The sequence below is a fragment of the Nestor notabilis genome, unplaced genomic scaffold (assembly GCF_000696875.1).
Source record: "Nestor notabilis isolate BGI_N333 unplaced genomic scaffold, ASM69687v1 scaffold3171, whole genome shotgun sequence".
In the NCBI taxonomy this organism is placed as follows: domain Eukaryota; kingdom Metazoa; phylum Chordata; class Aves; order Psittaciformes; family Psittacidae; genus Nestor; species Nestor notabilis.
In genome coordinates, this window is record NW_009915066.1 from 12,013 (window position 1) to 28,810 (window position 16,798).

At 45.5% G+C, this 16,798-nt stretch overlaps 1 protein-coding gene across 1 annotated transcript in view; it reads right to left on the bottom strand.

The window, feature by feature from the left end:
* The window catches only part of LOC104413044 (plexin-A4), a gene marked incomplete at both ends in the record, with an annotated part of 76,882 nt that overhangs the window by 7,441 nt on the left and 52,643 nt on the right, over positions 1-16,798 (bottom strand). The window contains 5 exons of the mRNA XM_010023939.1: positions 2,024-2,166; positions 2,581-2,815; positions 8,674-8,820; positions 9,635-9,874; positions 12,475-12,568. Of these exons, the coding sequence (XP_010022241.1) occupies positions 2,024-2,166; positions 2,581-2,815; positions 8,674-8,820; positions 9,635-9,874; positions 12,475-12,568 (859 nt within the window). The remainder of the gene's footprint in view (positions 1-2,023; positions 2,167-2,580; positions 2,816-8,673; positions 8,821-9,634; positions 9,875-12,474; positions 12,569-16,798) is intronic.

The following is a 16,798-nucleotide window of genomic DNA, read 5'->3' on the forward strand; positions in this document are numbered from 1 at the left end:
GAGGTGTCCCTGCTCATGGCAGGGGGTTGGAACTGGATGATCTTAAGGTCCTTTCCAATCCAAACCATTCTATGATTCTATGATTCTATGTGTGTATTATTAACCAACTAGATTTGGCCCTTTAATCCAAAAGAAGTTGGCACGCTCGAACAACCAAGTAATGCAAGGCCCCTAAAGAATCATTACTTTTTCATTCTGGAAATGAGAGCTCTTAATTCTTTTTGCATACAGCAAATCAATTACTTAGTAAATAGCTTGAGACAACCAACCAACCAACCACCATTTCCCATCCCGCCAGTGATGATTTTTTAGCTCACTTGCTTGAACATTTAGTATTGTCTATCCCCGGGTTATTATGAAGAATTAAAAAAGGAATAACAAGAGAAGTGTTTTGTACTGCATCTGGAAGCAGTTCATTAGCAAATGAAGTGGAAAGAAGTAAGACCTGTTTACTGCGAGATGAGTGCCAGGGCCTTTTGCAATAAATAGTAGCTCCTTCTAGATCCTACAGAGAAGGGAGAAGAATGGGAACTGCTTTCCCTGATATGTTGGTAGCCAATGATGTTGACACTGAAAGAGCTGTTGAAGCTTTGCAGAGGATTAAGGGAAAAAAAAGGATTAATGAAATGAAAGGAAGAAGAGATCAAAGGTGGCAGGTTGAAACATTAGCTCTGTGTATCTCTATGTATCTGCATGGGGGAGCATCCATGGTAAAAGCTCTGTAGGGGTCAGATGCTGTTCTTTGGTCAGCTGGCTGAGGTTAATGAATATAGGGATTGAAATAGTCTGTGAGTATAATGAAAGTGTTTGTGTGTGTGTATACATACGTGAGAGAGATTCATCACCCCTTGTCTATTGTGCTTATGTGTTGAAGCTGCTGAGCTACTCTTCCTGAGGGAAAGCAGCTTGAGACCATTATACCAGCACCCCGAAGGCAAATATACACAGGATTCAATGTGTAATTCAGCCTCCTACCCAATCCCACAAGTCCTCCTTGCAGATGGATCAGGGTTTTTAATGGTTCTTTCCATACAGTTTGATGTATTTTGGCTCCCCTGAAGGGAAGGAGCAAAGACGAGCAGGCACCTCTTATTACACAGCCAGCCAAGCATGGCATTGCCTGCGCCAGCTCCTGCTTCTCCTTCCTGCCAACTAACCCCAGTCTTGGCCTCCAGCAATCTCACCAGCCCATGCCAGAGCCTCTCTGAAGCTCAGAGCTTGCCAAAGAGTTTGCAGACAGCTCATCCAATGACCTCTTTGGCCTTGGCCATGGCGTATCCTCTGCTTCTCTAGCCCAGGTATCCCTAGAGCAGAGCCTGTCCAACTGCCAAAGCAGGAAGCTGTTCTGCAGCATGGGCAGACATCACTCAGGGTCCTATCATACTCATTGACACCAGTGGGGTCATGCAGGCTGTGTGTAGACCCCAGCAGTGCTGGGCAATGTCTCACTGTCTTCCCACTGCTGTGGTCTGGAGAGTTGAGGTGCAGGAGGCAGAAGTGGGCAGGATATGGGCAGACCGATGCAGTGATTTTCTGTCCCCACTGCAAACCACAGAGCACAGCAAAGGTGAACCTCCTCCAGTGACAGCAGGTCATTTCTATAGGTGTTGCCACAGGAAAAGGCCTCTTGGTAGTGTGAATGTCATGCAAAGCTGGAGTGACACAGGCACCTATGCTGCTCTGCCATACAAGTCTTTGTCCTGGCTCTGGCATAGCAGTAACTAATAAATCGAGTCTAAAACCCCAAATCTCCTGGAGACCAAGGAGAAGATTAATAGAGTAGCCCTAATGCACACAGATATGTGAGACTCTTCCAGACAGATGAGTGACTGGATAGAACTGAAAATCTGAGATAGCAGAAATCATCATCCCCTTTCAGCCTAGATGTTTAATGAGGGGTTGTTCTGTCCATGGTAGGACACAGTGTTGTAAGCCATCGTATCTCCCCCACTGACACATCTCTTGAATTCAGGACAGAACAGGGAGGCACGAGAGGAACCAGAAGTAGATGTTGATTTCTTACCTCCAGATCCCTCAGGACTGGATGATCTTCAATGCCAGGGAAAAGCACCCTCATGGTGTATGTTCGATAATCAAGGAAAGGAATCCCAGCTCCATCCAGATCACTTGTGAGCTCGTGAATATCTGTCTGTAGCTCTGCAAAGGCTGACACAAAAAGGAAGGACTTATGTAACAATTATAGTCCAGATCTCCCTCATCATGATGGGAGAGGCCCTCAGACCCATGTGCATGGGACTAAAGTACAAATGGAGAAGCATCACATGGAGAGGAAGAAGAAGGTGGACAAGAGCAGTCTCACATATCTTATAACACAGCCTTTCCACAGGGACACATGCCAAGGTACTCTGTGGACTTTTGAGTTAGTAAATGCAGTTAGGACTGGGTGGAGGAAGGCAGAACTAAAGGAAAATAGGCTAAGCCAGGGGAGATCCAGGCTTGCGCCATACCCACAGTGTTCAACACTCCTTTTGCTCATAATACTTTGGTTCAAAGCTTTATGGCTGGATCCCTCTCTTCTACCAGCGCTGACACAGCGTCAGCCTTTCTTCCTCATCCTACCTTCTTTGCACTCCAGTGCCACCCTGGACTCCAGGTTGTCCATCTGCATCTGCAGACGCTTGAGGGTGAGGTCGCTTTCTCTGGATTTGCGCTTGTACGCGATCAGCACAGCCACGATGAAGATGATGAGCAGGCCACCGGCCACCGCAATGCTGACAATAGCTGGCAAGCTGAGAGGGCTGTCTGGAGAGATGTAGACCATCCCTGGGGAGAACTCCATCCCTCCTACACGAGCCTAGAGGGAAGGCAGGCAAGAGTTGCATTGAAACTGTTCAACAAGCAGGAGCACAGAGGAACTCCATCATCCACATCTACATCCTACAAGGACGTCAGAGAAAAACTCTTCGTCAGGGACTGTAGTGATAGGACAAGGGGTGATGGGTTTAAACTGAAACAGGGGAGATTCAGGTTAGATATAACGCAGAAGCTCTTCCCTGTGAGGGTGCTGAGACACTGGCACAGGGTGCCCAGAGAAGCTGTGGCTGCCCCATCCCTGGCAGTGTTCAAGGCCAGGTTGGATGAGGCTTGGAGCAACCTGCTCTAGTGGAAGGTGTCCCTGTCTGTGGCAAGGGGTTGGATCTAGATGACCTTAAGGCCCTTTTCAACCCAAACCATTCTATGATTCTATCTCCCTGACTAGGGCTGAATGATGACCTTGTCTTCCAATCTAAACAAATCATGAAGTATTTGGATAGAGACCAGCTTAAAACCACCTGGAATGTCATATAGAAGCACCTCTATAGACAGACTATCCATGAACACAACCAACAAAGGACTAGTGGTGAGATAAATCTCACTACTCCTAATGCCATGGCTACATACCAGCTTGGGCTTCATTCTGGGTTTTCCATGTCCTGGACAGCTATATTGTGCTGGACTAGTCTGATGACACTTAGTCCCAAAATGTGCAAAGGACACACAGCTCATAGCTATGGTCTAATGGGTCCTAACCTCACAGTGGGACAGGGGACATCTGACCCAGCCAGCACAGTAGCAGTCAATGCAGAAAATCACTCACAATTTGCTTCTGACCCTTCAACAAGAGAAAACTGTATCTGGAAGACACTGGGGTAGAAAAAACCAAACCAACAAAAGAATCCAAACAAATCCCACAGAGCCTGGTCCATGCTCTTTACAGCCCATCTTCTAACAATACATTGGCAGGGCAACTGCAAATGCTCACCAATGGGACAGGGAGTTGAATACAGCTATCTACCCTCAGTGCCCTCTCAGAGATTCCCAGTGCTGCTGCCAGCCTCTGGAATAAGCTGCTGTGCAAGAACCTTGTTCTTAACAGCCAGAATAAACCCTGAAAGTGGTATTGATGCAAGCCCAACAAAATACTTTGCTGAAATAAATCTGTTAGGAGCCCATTTTTACAGCATAAACACCATTCCCAGCAGTAATTCTACAGGGTACTACTGGCTCAAGGCTACTACAAGGTTGTTCAGGACTATCTGTAGAGTAGAACAAGTTTGAGTGGCAGGGGAAAAACACTGCTGACTAGCCTAAGGTATGAAAGAAGGCTTCTAAGACTGTGTTGTGGTTGGGGAACACTGGTTATAGATTAATATAAAGCTAGGAAGATACCCTGAAAAGAGCTTGAAGGACCATGACTTGGTGATGAGCCCCATCGCTTCACCCCAGCTTAGCTTTTTCATAGAGAGGCATAGCAGGCACTGTGAATGTCATAGAATCAAAGAATGGTTTGGGTTGGAAGGGACGTTAAAGCTCATCCAGTTCCAAGCCCTGCCACGGGCAGGGACACCTTCCACTAGAGCAGGTTGCTCCAAGCCCCTGTGTCCAACCTGGCCTTGAACACTGCCAGGGATGGGGCAGCCACAGCTTCTCTGGGCACCCTGTGCTAGTACTTCACCAGGCTCACAGTAAAGAACTTATTCCTAATAACTAAATTCCAGCCTCTTTCAGTTAAATGTCTGTTTAAGATGTCTTTCAGTTTAAGATGTCTGTTTTGTCTGGTTTTGTTCCTCAGTGGGTCTTGGCCAAAGCCAAATAGCTGTAACCCTTATGTCTTGGACAGAACAAAAGTGAATGTCTGGAAAAACTCTGTTTACAAGATCCTCTTATGCCATTTTGGGATGGGATCTAGAGAGATAACAATGTCCACAATGAGAAACGAAACCAAACTTAAACTCATCTGACCAGGTAATAAAGTTTCAAGATGATCATTCCTGTAGTATGACATTGATGACTTATAGAGCATCTTCAGTGGCCAAAGAACAACCTAGCACCCAGGTAACTTGAGGATGCAGTGGTAACTAGTTTTCCCAATCTATTTCAAGATACAAGGCCCACCTCACTTATAAAGCCTGCATAGGGCAGAGGTTTGGTATTGGCAGGTGGCATGACCAACCGATCAACTTCAGGGGAAGTTCAGGTTGGAGATAAGGCAGAAGTTCTTCCCTGTGAGGGTGCTGAGGCGCTGGCACAGGGTACCCAGAGAAGCTGTGGCTGCCCCATCCCTGGCAGTGCTCAAGGCCAGGTTGGACACAGGGGCTTGGAGCAACCTGCTCTAGTGTAAGGTGTCCCTGCCCGTGGCAGGGGGTTGGAACTGGATGATTTTTAAGATCCTTTCTGGCCCAAACTTATGATCCTACGAGAAGACAAATTGCCACATTCACATGGTAATCTGTGCAATAAAAACTGTTGCCTTTTGCCCTAGACTATTGTCCCAAATCCTCCCAGCTCACCAGGTTGCACAATTTCTTCCTATCACAGTGGATCAATAAATAGATTCATGATATTTCGTTTTCTGTTTCCAGCAGTGGCCCTTTACCTCCAAGCCCTGCAGTGAGACGAGTCCATTCAAGGAGTATCAAACTAGAATCAAACAACCCCATCACAATCCCCAGTGCAGGTCTGTCCTCAAAGCCCACTGAACAGCCCATCTCAATGGGTGGGATTCCTCTTACCAAACATTAGACATGGACATCTGAGTTCGATGTTACAGTTAGGTTTTCAGAGTCAATACAGAGAAAAAGCACTTTTAGAGTTTGATTTATGTGAGCTGCTTTTGAAACCTCCTTTGACATTAGGATGAGACATTTTATTCACTGAAGTTCCCATTTCTTTCCATTAACTATAAGGGGATCTAGACTCCTAGAGGTAGATGTCTAACAAAGTTAGCCCCAGTGTGCTCCTCTCTAAAGGTGGTTTCAACACTGGGAAGGTCTCAGAGTCCATGAATCAAACTACCATGATCTGAGGGAATCTGTCTCTTGAAGAAGAAAGCCTGAAGCATTTAGAATTAAAACAAGCAAATATGTAGGTATAGCCCTATTTTATTGCTTGGATACTAGGTTTTTCTGAAGAAAGCTATTTATACCTTCCAGAAGACTGAACATGAGCTCTGATGTCACCAAACAACAGTTTGGCCGCATGCTAAGCCTATTAATCATGAATATGTTCTAAATGATACTATGGCAGAGACCACATTTTTCCCAGCAAACTCTTAGGGTCCGCCCGTAGCAGTCCAGGAGTTCTTGTTGTGCAACACCTAACTGTGGTAGAGCCTTTCCTAGTGCAAGTTTGCCTCAGCCGAAGGTAAGTATCTACCTTAGGATGACACGGAAATGTGCCCTGAACTTCAGCTCATGTATTTGACCATCTCTCCATTCACTATACAAAACGTCCAGGGTGACTTTCAATATGTAAGTGCCTACATTAGATACCAGCAACCCTTCAGATGTACTGGACTTCTTCGTTGCAGACCTTCTCCAACATAGTTACTTACGGTTCTTCTTTATGTCTCTTCTTTTCCTTGGAAAAGAGCTTGCCTCTGAGTTTTAGTCAATCTTTTTTAACAATTGCTCAGGCCTTTCAGTTCTTTTCTTTTTTGTCAAGTATTTAACACTGTCACTGTATAAAGGACAGCTGAACTAGATCAAAACCATGTTGACATCAATGTGTGCCATTGTCACTATTCTTCCCTTAGAAATAATCTCAGTGTTGCAATGGTTGATGCAATCCCATGGTCCCCTCTCAGATTTTGGCCACCTCGCTTTGCAAGAAATGATTTACTCAGCAATTTACACAAGGTCACACAGTAAATCATTGGCAGAAACAGAAGGAGGACTTGGGAGAACTACCTGTCAATTATCCTAACCATCAAAGTGACATTCGTGTGAAACACAGGGATATATTTTGTACCAATCCAAGCAACACCGATGCTGTGCAATACTGGAGGAGGCATTTCCCAGCCCAGCTGTCCCCCTGTTAAGTCCCTCATGCAAAGCCCATCTTTGAGCGCTGGCCTCCATTGCAGGTGACCTTCTGTATTTGGTTCCCAGCCCAGACGCTGTCAGAGCATTGCCTCAGTGTTGGCAGTTACACAAGAAATCTTTAACTTGCCCTAGTACTGATGCTTATGAACAGGCTTCAAAAGGATCATCTTCCCGTGCTTGCAGCAACATCCCTTGTTTGATCAGCATCCTCAAAAAGGAATTATTTTCTCTTCATCAGGGACTGTGGTGATAGGACAAGGGGTGATGGGCTTAAACTGAAACAGGGAAAATTCACGTTGGAGATAAGGAAGCTCTTCCCTGTGAGGGTGCTGAGGTGCTGGCACAGGGTGCCCAGAGAAGCTGTGGCTGCCCCATCCCTGGCAGTGTTCAAGGCCAGGCTGGACAGAGCCTTGAGTGACATGGTCTAGTGTGAGGTGTCCCTGCTATTGGAACTGGATGATCTTAAGGTCCTTTCCAACCCAAACCATTCCATGGTTTTACGATTCTATGATTTTTCCTCAATGACTTCAGTTAAGCAGTCCTAAGCTGCAGGAGCAAAGGAGTCTTCCCCATTACTAAGACCTGACCAGTGTTCATCCTCCCTGATCCCCAGGGGTTGATTATTGCTCACCTGAGTTTGAGTTTTCTCTCTCTAGGACTGACTTTGTCCATCTCTGACTAACCATATGCTTAATTATATTCATGAAAATGACAGGGAACATATATTGCCTTGTTCAAAAAGCTTTGGTATTCACATAGAGAAAATCCCATCACTTCTTTATTGCTCTTCTTGGAGTGTCTTAATGTTCTTTACAATGAATCAAGAGCCAAGGTATATTTGCATGGCTGAAAAGGACTATTATTAGCTCTATTTTCCAGATGACAAACTTTGGCACAGAGAAGTTAAGTTGCCAGCATGAAGTCTCCCAGCAGCAGTCACAAACAAGACCCAAAAGGGTCACCACAAACTCTATCTTCTACAAGTTCCCAGAAAACTCTCTTTTTAAAGAGTGTGTCTCTATCAACCTCCCTGAGTCTCACTGCATTGCAATAAATAAATATGTGACAGATACAGCTTTAGGAGGGCAACAGAGAGATGGGGAAAAGTTGATCACAAGGAATGAGAAACATCGATCATTCGTATGTCTGATGTCAGCTTGTTTGCTTTTAGTGTGCTTCCACCCACAGCTCGGTACAGCTCAGATGAGTTTGCTGATGCACTGTTTATCAAGCAACAGACCTGAGGAATGCAGATTACTGAGAGGAGAGTAAAGGAGAAGTGAATAAATCAGTGGTGAGAGGAGAAGAAGCTCCTTCTGATGTAATCACTAAGTCCATTTTTCACAGGTTCCTCTAACGATATGCAGGAGTATCTTAATTTTTATAGATATCAAAACCTCAAAGCCAAGTCACACTATAGTCCATATACTGCTTTTTTTGTTTTTATTCCTACATAAAGGCAAATTTTAGCCACCAGCATTTTTGTAATTGCTGGGGACTGCTGAATTTAACAAAGTATGTGACATACAGAACATGTTACATGCATGAACTCACATGAGCATCTAGGGTTCATCCAGTATGTATGAAACCAGAAGAGAGGCAAACGTTCCTAAAGGGTTTTGATTCTGAAATGTTTCTCACTATCCATAAAGATCTTCAGGTTACTCCTCTGCTTTTCTAAATTACTCTTGATGAGGATATTATATCAAGATGGGACCCTGATGCTTATGTGATCTACAGAAGGCAAACAGTGATGCAAACTCCTCAGAGACCTCTGCCAGCTCTTCAGCACTGGTGTGCCCTCCCAACCCACCCAGGGAGGGAAGGCTGGGGTTCAAGCATCACTTACCATCACTTTGTGCCTTCCAATGAGGTTTGGAGATTCACACAGTAGCTGCACATCTGATACAGTCACTGCACAGGGCTTCTCACCAACCAAAACTGTGTAGTTCAGCTTGGCATTCCCTCCTGCCACTGGTGGGATCAGGTTCTTGCCCTGAATAGAAAGGAATATCACCCCACACCCAAAAAAAACACACATCAGGAAAGAGTTTGCCTTCACCTCTAGTTCCTGTGACACCAGTGTTAACATTGCATTTGACATTTGTGGTTCACCATTTGCTAACACAGAGAGGAAAAGACAATTTAGGAAGTCATGCAGAGGACAACATGGATGGGTATCGGCTGTAATCAGTCAAAACAGCCTGTCTTGCTGCTCTCTTTTAAGAACTAAATGAGAAATGTTGTACAGAAGTCTTGCACAAACAGGAACATATTCAAGCAAGTAAGACAGACCCTTTTCCAAACATGCAAGAAGTTATTCTGTAGACACAATTGTTTCTTTGCATACGTACCATGTACATGTGCCAATACAAAAATGCTTAATCATAAAGTTCCTTCTCTATATTGCTGTCCAGATTAAGAAATGACAAAGGGCTGGTGTAGGAATTAAACAGGGGTGAGAGGAAAGTCTTGAAAACCCAAGAAAGAAGTAGATTCGGGTATCTATGGCCAGCCTTGTTGCAGTTCTTCTATGGTGAACAGCAGTGAGTACAAATTTAGACTGCACATAGCTAAAGACAGCAGGAGTTTATCTATTTTAGCTATGGGTATTGGCAGATGCTGAGCAGTGACTGGTGTCTGCAGATGGTGACTCTGATATGATGTGATATGGTAGGTGCAATGAGTAAAGGGAATTTCTGGGATGCAATCAGGATACCACTATGATTTGCAGGGTGCTGGCAGACACAGAGAGGCAACAGACAGCATGCGTTTGTCCTTTGTCACCCAGCCCTTGGTCCCCAGCTCACCTTCAGTATGATGGGGCTTCCTGGCTTCAGCTCCAGGATCCCTGAGGGATTGAAAACCTCAAAGATAGGGTTTGGGTAGTAGGTGAAGTTGGTTTTATTGAGTATCAGCAGGGACTGCACGTTGTCAAGAATGAAGCCAAACTCCTCTGGACGCTCGGCGAGCTCAGACTGGTGATTGGGGTCAACAGCCAGGGCTGGAGCCTGGCAGGTCATCTCTGTGCTGTTCTGCACCTCACAGTTCTGAAGAAAGAAAACCAGTGCAAAGAGGGCTTATAGAAAATGCCCCCATCCCTCCTGGTGGGCAGATACCTCCCTGAGAAATGCTAGCTTATGTACAGCCAGACGACAGCGAGGACCCCCTCGGTTAGCATGAGACAGCTTGGTGCTCCACTGCTTAAAACATACCCCATACTCATCACACAGTCCAGGCTGGGAAAGATTTAGGAAAGCTTTGCTGGGGTAGGTGCGTGGAGAAGTTTGCACTGCAATCGGGCATCCTGTGCTCCTCTGCCCTGAGGGAGCACAGCCTCTGGGCTTGCCAGTGTCAGCATCTCCCCCTAACCTCATCTCCTTCTGGAAATACAAATGTCTTCCTGGTTTATGTATAGCAGAGACTAGTGAAAGTCTTACTACCACCCTGCAACTAGTTCACGCACTCTGGGGATCATTCCAAAAGCGTATGTGTGGTGCATACACTACACTATGTGAGTGCGTATCTCAGCGGTGCCCAAGGTTCCTGTTTGAACATCAGGTTACCTCAAATGAAGCCCAGGAAGCTGGAGAGATGAAGACAACATGGTAGGTCTCAGGAGACACTGAAGTTTGGTTCCAGCCCTGCCAAAGACCTGCTTTTTTGTGTATTTGAGAAATGGGTAATAGATTGTGAAAGGTGTTTTACCCTTTCTCCCACGTTAAAGGACTAGGAATTAGACATCTGGTTCTCCTTCAGGATCTGAGCTTTCATCTTTCTATACTGTGGCAGCTAGCACAATGCATCCTGGTCTCACCATGAACCAACAGGCTCTGTTGGAAACAGCATCAGCCCTGTAGGATCCTAGCTGTGCTTGATGTGATAGTCTTCTCCAAGCTAGTCTGATACCTCCAGCACTGAGAGCACACTCATTATCACAGTTAACATGTCTTTGGTTCAAATCAATAGAGAGATAAGTGAGTTGGACCAGTTAGTTTCATATTGTAAAGTAAGTCAGTCAGATGTTCTTTGCTGTAACAGCTCTTACAAGGAAGAATAGGCACCAGAGCACTTCCCAGCACAAAACTGATGGGCAATTCTACATGAGCAAGTGTAAGATGATGAATAGGCTTCATCATCTGCACAATGGCATGATTGTTTGAGAGCACTGTGTCAGGCAAGAGCTGGAGTCTGCTGGAAGAATAAGGTGAAGTCACGCAGGCTTCTAGTTCAGCGGGAAAGCTGGAGAAGTGTTAAAGGAAAGCAAGAAATACAACACATTCTAAAGGATACCTATGAATATGCATAATCAGTTCATGATGGACTGGGAAGGAGATTGTCAGTCAAGATTCACAGCAGACCCAGAAACCAATCTCAACAGATATTTCCTGAATCTGATAGTGTGTGAGAGGCAACAAAATTGCTTTGGATTTGGGAGATACAAGTTCATAGCAGAGCAGGGATAAGACCAAACTTTAGGTGTCTTAGTCTGCAAACTGCAGATGCAAATGAATCTGCCTCAGGTACTCCTGTATTTTGTTTCCGGGTCTACCTCAGTTTCACCACTGTTCATGTGGCAGTAGGTTATTTTGATGCTCACAAAGTGCTTTGAGAACCTTGGGTGGAAAGTCCATGGATTAATCTTAAAATCTGAGAATCCCTCTGTTTTCTATTTTTGAAGCCTCTTCTTCTGGGATGCTCTTTCGTGCTTGGTCCCAGGAAGCGCCCATGCACAGCCAACACCTTTTAGGATGCTGTTAGAATCATAGAGTCAAAGAATGGTTTGGGTTGGAAGGGATGAGGGGACCTTAAAGCTCATCCAATTCCAAGCCCCTGCCACAGGCAAGGACACCTTCCACTAGAGCCGGTTGCTCCAAGCCCCTGTGTCCAACCTGGCCTAGGGAGGGGTCAGCCACAGCTTCTCTGGGCACCCTGTGCCAGCGCCTTAGCACCCTCACAGGGAAGATCTTCTGCCTCATATCTAACTTAAATCTCCCTTGTTTAAGGTCCAGAATCTCCCCTGTTTAAACCTCTCCTGTTGCATGGCCCCATCCTCCAACCTACTGTAGGAACCAGCAAGTGCTGCCTGCTCCCGACTCTCCTAATTGGAGGTGCTAAACTCACGCCTTTTAGAGCTCTATCTGGAGCTGCTCAGCAGCAACTGGTAACTGTCTCCTTTTGAATGAATTGTCCTCCCAAACCTTGGTCAAGCTCTGCTGGCCAGGACCCCAAATAGTTCAGGGAGTGGACACAATAGTACCAAAGAGTGTTAATCACAGTCTCTTCTGATCCCAGCACACTCAGCTAATAATCTGAGTAGAGGTCTACTTATGCACAGGTATGGCTGATAAATAACATAGGTTATACATGGGCCAAGAGGTAAGACAGGTATCCTGAGCCAACAGAAGACACAGGCTCAGCAGAGACTAGGAGCTGAACAATCCTTCATGACACCTCTCTCTGTTCCCTCTTTGGTCCAGTGCTCCTTCCTGGAGAGAGAAGATTACCCCTCATGAAGGAATAATCCTTCTGAAAGCAAGCCATGCTGTCTTTTCTGGATCCAATAGGAGATTTCAGCCTCCAGAGCTGTTAGCCAGCCTCTATGACCACCCTGAACTTGTCCCCTCCCCAGTTCAGCAGTCATACTCACATTGACATGTTCCTTTCCACCGTGCTTTGCCCGGATCTGAGGGTTTTGGATGAGGTCCAGGTGAGTTCCCCACACTGCAATGGGTGTGTTGCCACTAGAGAATAAGAAATGGAAGAAAAGCTTAAGCCCAGACAACAAATATCAGGACTGATTGCAGCAGCAATGGGTTATCTGTATTGCTAGATGTTGATTGTAAATTATCTGACCACATCTCACAGTCCCATAGGAAGGGAAAACAAACCAAAGTAAGTAATTTTTCATTCATTCATTCATAAGAAAAGAAGTAAAGCCACATTCTTGCTAAATCTATCAGATCAAGCAACATTTGGGTGTTTTTCATTGTCAGGACTCAGTAATCACGATCTTCAGTAATGAGAAGAAGAGTGGGAAATTTAACAGGGACTCTTTGGAATGGTCCACAGGCTCTATCTCTTAAATCACTAAAGGAAAGGAGTCCAAAAACCCCTCATAGATACTACCCTGCGCAAGCACCTCTCGAGGATTCACTGCTACCTTGGTTCAAGTCTGTAGTCACATCTTGCATAGTAAACCCGCTATAAAAACATCGCCCTGAATAAGATTATGCTGCCTCAGTGAAGACACTTCAGTGCTGCCAGAGAACCCGAGCCAACAGCATCTAGAAGAATCAGTCACAGAATGGTTTGGTTTTGAAAGGACCTGAAGCTCATCCAGTTCCAACCCCCTGCCATGGGTAGGGATGCCTCACCCTAGACCATGTCACAGCCAAAGTCTTCAGCTTTGGTGTGCACAAGGCATTTGCTTGGTTTCCATCTGGTGACTCAGGCTGTGTGTGTCAGATCCAACATATGGCAGAACAGAGATTTCCAGTCACTGTGTCCCTTTGCTTAGACAAGGACCAATCTCTGAGAAACCCAATTCACAAAAGCCACAACCATCTCCTGGTGGATTTTCTCACTTTTATAACGTCTATCTCACCCCAGCTTATGATGGGGAGATGTGGATGGATTCACTGCAATCACTGTCACCTGAAGAAAATAGCTTTCAGAAACAACCTTCTTTCCTTTCCCTTGCCTCTTCCAGCTGCAGCCAGCAGTGTTTTTTGTGGGACTTTAGGGAGAGGAGGAGAAGGAGGAAGGAAACTGTGAAGGAGCATTCCTAGGCTTCAGAAGGAGCTGCTGCATGGGTTGGCTTTGCATGCTGTGTATAGGGGAAAGGTCCACCACTGGCAGGTTTGACCGTCCCAGCTAGAAACAGCATTGCTCTACCAGGGTGAGCTCTCCCTTTACAGCAGTGGAGGCAACGTGATGCAAGGGTTGAAGTGGGAATAGTTATCCAAGAAAGCACAGGATGAGGAAATGTCATCAATGGACACCCCTATTCCTGAGGGTTTCCTGGGGTGAGGAGTGCTCTCAGCGGTTTCAGCACCTGCCTCTATAATTCCCCTTGGAAACTGTCCAGGCTGCAATTTACTTCCTGGAGTGCTCTGCTGAGAAAGGGAGGTCATGTGGAAAACAGTGGGATTGGGAAAAGAAAGCTCAGAATCCCTTTCCTGCCTCCAGGTAAACCTACACATACTTGAAAGGTGAAACAAGTGCATTACAGATGAGAAAACACCAGAGAATAAACACACTGTAAGGAAGAAGCTTGTATTGGCCAACAGTTCACCCCCATTCCTGACCTTTGGTTTCCGTGTTCCTCATTTATCTTCCATTATTAATCAGAGGAGGGTAGGAGTGAATGCAAATACATTCTCTGCTCAGCAGGACAGCTACCACATTTCAGTGAGCTGGCCATGGCTAACTGGGACTGTGCTTCAACCCCTCCAGTTAAATCCACACTGATAAACCAAATGGCCAGGACAGAAGATCAGATGTTGGCTGGTGGCCATAGCTGCTGATAAGCTGTTAGTAGTACCCCAGTCAATGGCTGGTTATGGTTTAAGGGATAGCAAAGGTTAGGGAGTGCTCCCAACAAGACGGATAGATGAAGCTAAACTGGCTTTGAAGGAGGAAAGATCACTTGTGGTACACATGAGCATCATGTATGCTTGCTGGCTTCAGGACAAAAGAATGGAATCATAGAATCCCAGACTGGTTTGTGTTGGAAGGCACCTTAAATTGCATCCAGCTCCAACCCCCTGCCACGGGCAGGGACACCTTCCACTAGAGCAGGTTGCTCCAAGCCCCTGTGTCCAACGTGGCCTTGAACACTGCCAGGGATGGGGCAGCCACAGCTTCTCTGGGCACCCTGTGCCAGTGCCTCAGCACCCTCACAGGGAAGAAATTCTTCCTAATATCTCATCTAAATTAGACCTGGGTGAAGTACTTACTAGTTTAAACAGAGCCTATGTGACAAAGAAGCTTGTAAATTTGAAGTCACGAGACACAAGTTCTGTCAAAGAGATTAAAGAGATTGTCACACTCGTATCTTCAGGCAGATGCTCCTACATTCTGTGACATTTTTCTGAGAGGTTCTTTATGGTCTTTCTTTCAAGTAATGCCTGTACAGACTGATCCATGTTAAGGACAACATCTGACCTTGAGTTTTGCAGAGTATCTCAAGTTCCCGCTGTCTGAAACCATCTGCTGCAATGGGAAATTTCTAATGGGAAACTTTATGGTGCAAAACCACATTTTGCCATTTTCATAAGATCTGCTTTGGGTGGTTGAGTTTTCTTGAACGCACAGGGGATCTCTTCTGAAGTCACACATCCACTTACAAGACAGCTCCTCCTTTCTGCTTTAAAGAAATACCCTTTCCCCAAAAGTCAGCTTCACATTAAGTCTTACTGATATCACAGAATCACAGAATAGTTTGGGTTGGAAATGACCTTAAGACCATCTAGTTCCAACCCCACTGCCCAGGGAGAGCTCACTCACCAGAAACTAGAAGAGAAGAGTATAAACCAGTTGTCTTTTCTCCACTGTCCTGGTTCTTCTGGATTTTTGGCTGTGAGCTTTTATAATTTTTGCTATTATTTCTTATTATTATTAGTCTCTGCCACCTCAAACTAGAAGGGATTTTGTGTCTTTACTCAATTGAAAGTTTTACATGTTCCAGACGTATCAAATGTGTGTGCAGATGTACAGATATACGAGTGAGTGTATATATACAGAAATCCTTTTATTTAATCAACTAAGTCTGTGCACACAGTTTTAAACCCATGTGTTAAAAATTCTCTATTTGGTTTGGAAACCGAGCTTGCAGGCTCGGATCACAGTTACTAAGCACAGCCACAGATTAGAGAGGGGTTGAAGACACAAAATCACCCCCAAATCCTCTCTGGCTTGCAAATCAAGCACATAAAACTTCCTTTGCATGAGACCCACCAGCCGTTGCCTTTTGTGTGTGCAGCTGAGTGCCCAGTCATGGTGACTTCTCAACTGGGTCGGATCAGAGCCTGGTGACATGTTGTTGCCCAGCAAAATAACAGAGGTGCCAAGACTATGAGCTTCCTTAATTTAACTCCTTATTATCCCAAAAGCTCTAAGCATAATCTTCTATCTGCAGACTCACATAATTGCTGGACATAAATCAAACCCAGATCAAAAGTATTAATGGAGCCGCATAAAATTCAAGTTACCTGCCAGCCCAGTGGGACTCTCTGGTTTTTGGCTATGGGAGTGAATTAGCAGTAATCTTTTCTTTATTGTCTTGGAAAATAGCACTTGAGAAGGTTTTAAGCCAGGCTCGGTACATTCATTCACTAATTTTGCAAAGCTGGTTTAGTAGCAATCATTTATCCCTCCAAACAGCTTAGCCCCCCAGCCAGGAGTGATGAATCAGAGAAGCACAGTGGATTTGCTGTAATGAATCATACCACGTAGCAAATATACAGAGTAACAGCCTCCTCCATCCATCTCCAGATCCACGTGTCTTGACTAACTTATTTCTTGCTTGATTCTCAGGACTTGAGTTGTCTGCACTTTCATCCAGCTCTGTGTGGAGGCATTACACTAATGCTTGTCTCCATCACGACCTGCTGGATGGAGCTCCACAGCTAACAGTTATAGTGCTTAAAGCTGTCCTCGACACCCTACACCAGAGTTGGTAATCCTGGATATTGCATGTTCTCTCTCTGCACCCTCCTCCAAGGTTATGAACCTTCAGAGTGATTTGAAAGTACACAAGAAATAGGATGAAAGTGGGTAGGTCTGTTTAAGGTTAGGGCCATGAAGATGCTGCGAGGGCTGAAGCAGCTCTGCTCTGGAGCCAGGCTGAGAGAGCTGGGCTGGGGCAGCTGGAGAAGAGAAGGTTCCTCAAGGGGACACCTTAGAGCAGCTCCAGTGCTTAAAGGGGCTCCAGGAGACCTGGAGAGGGGCTTTGGACAAGGGATGGAGGG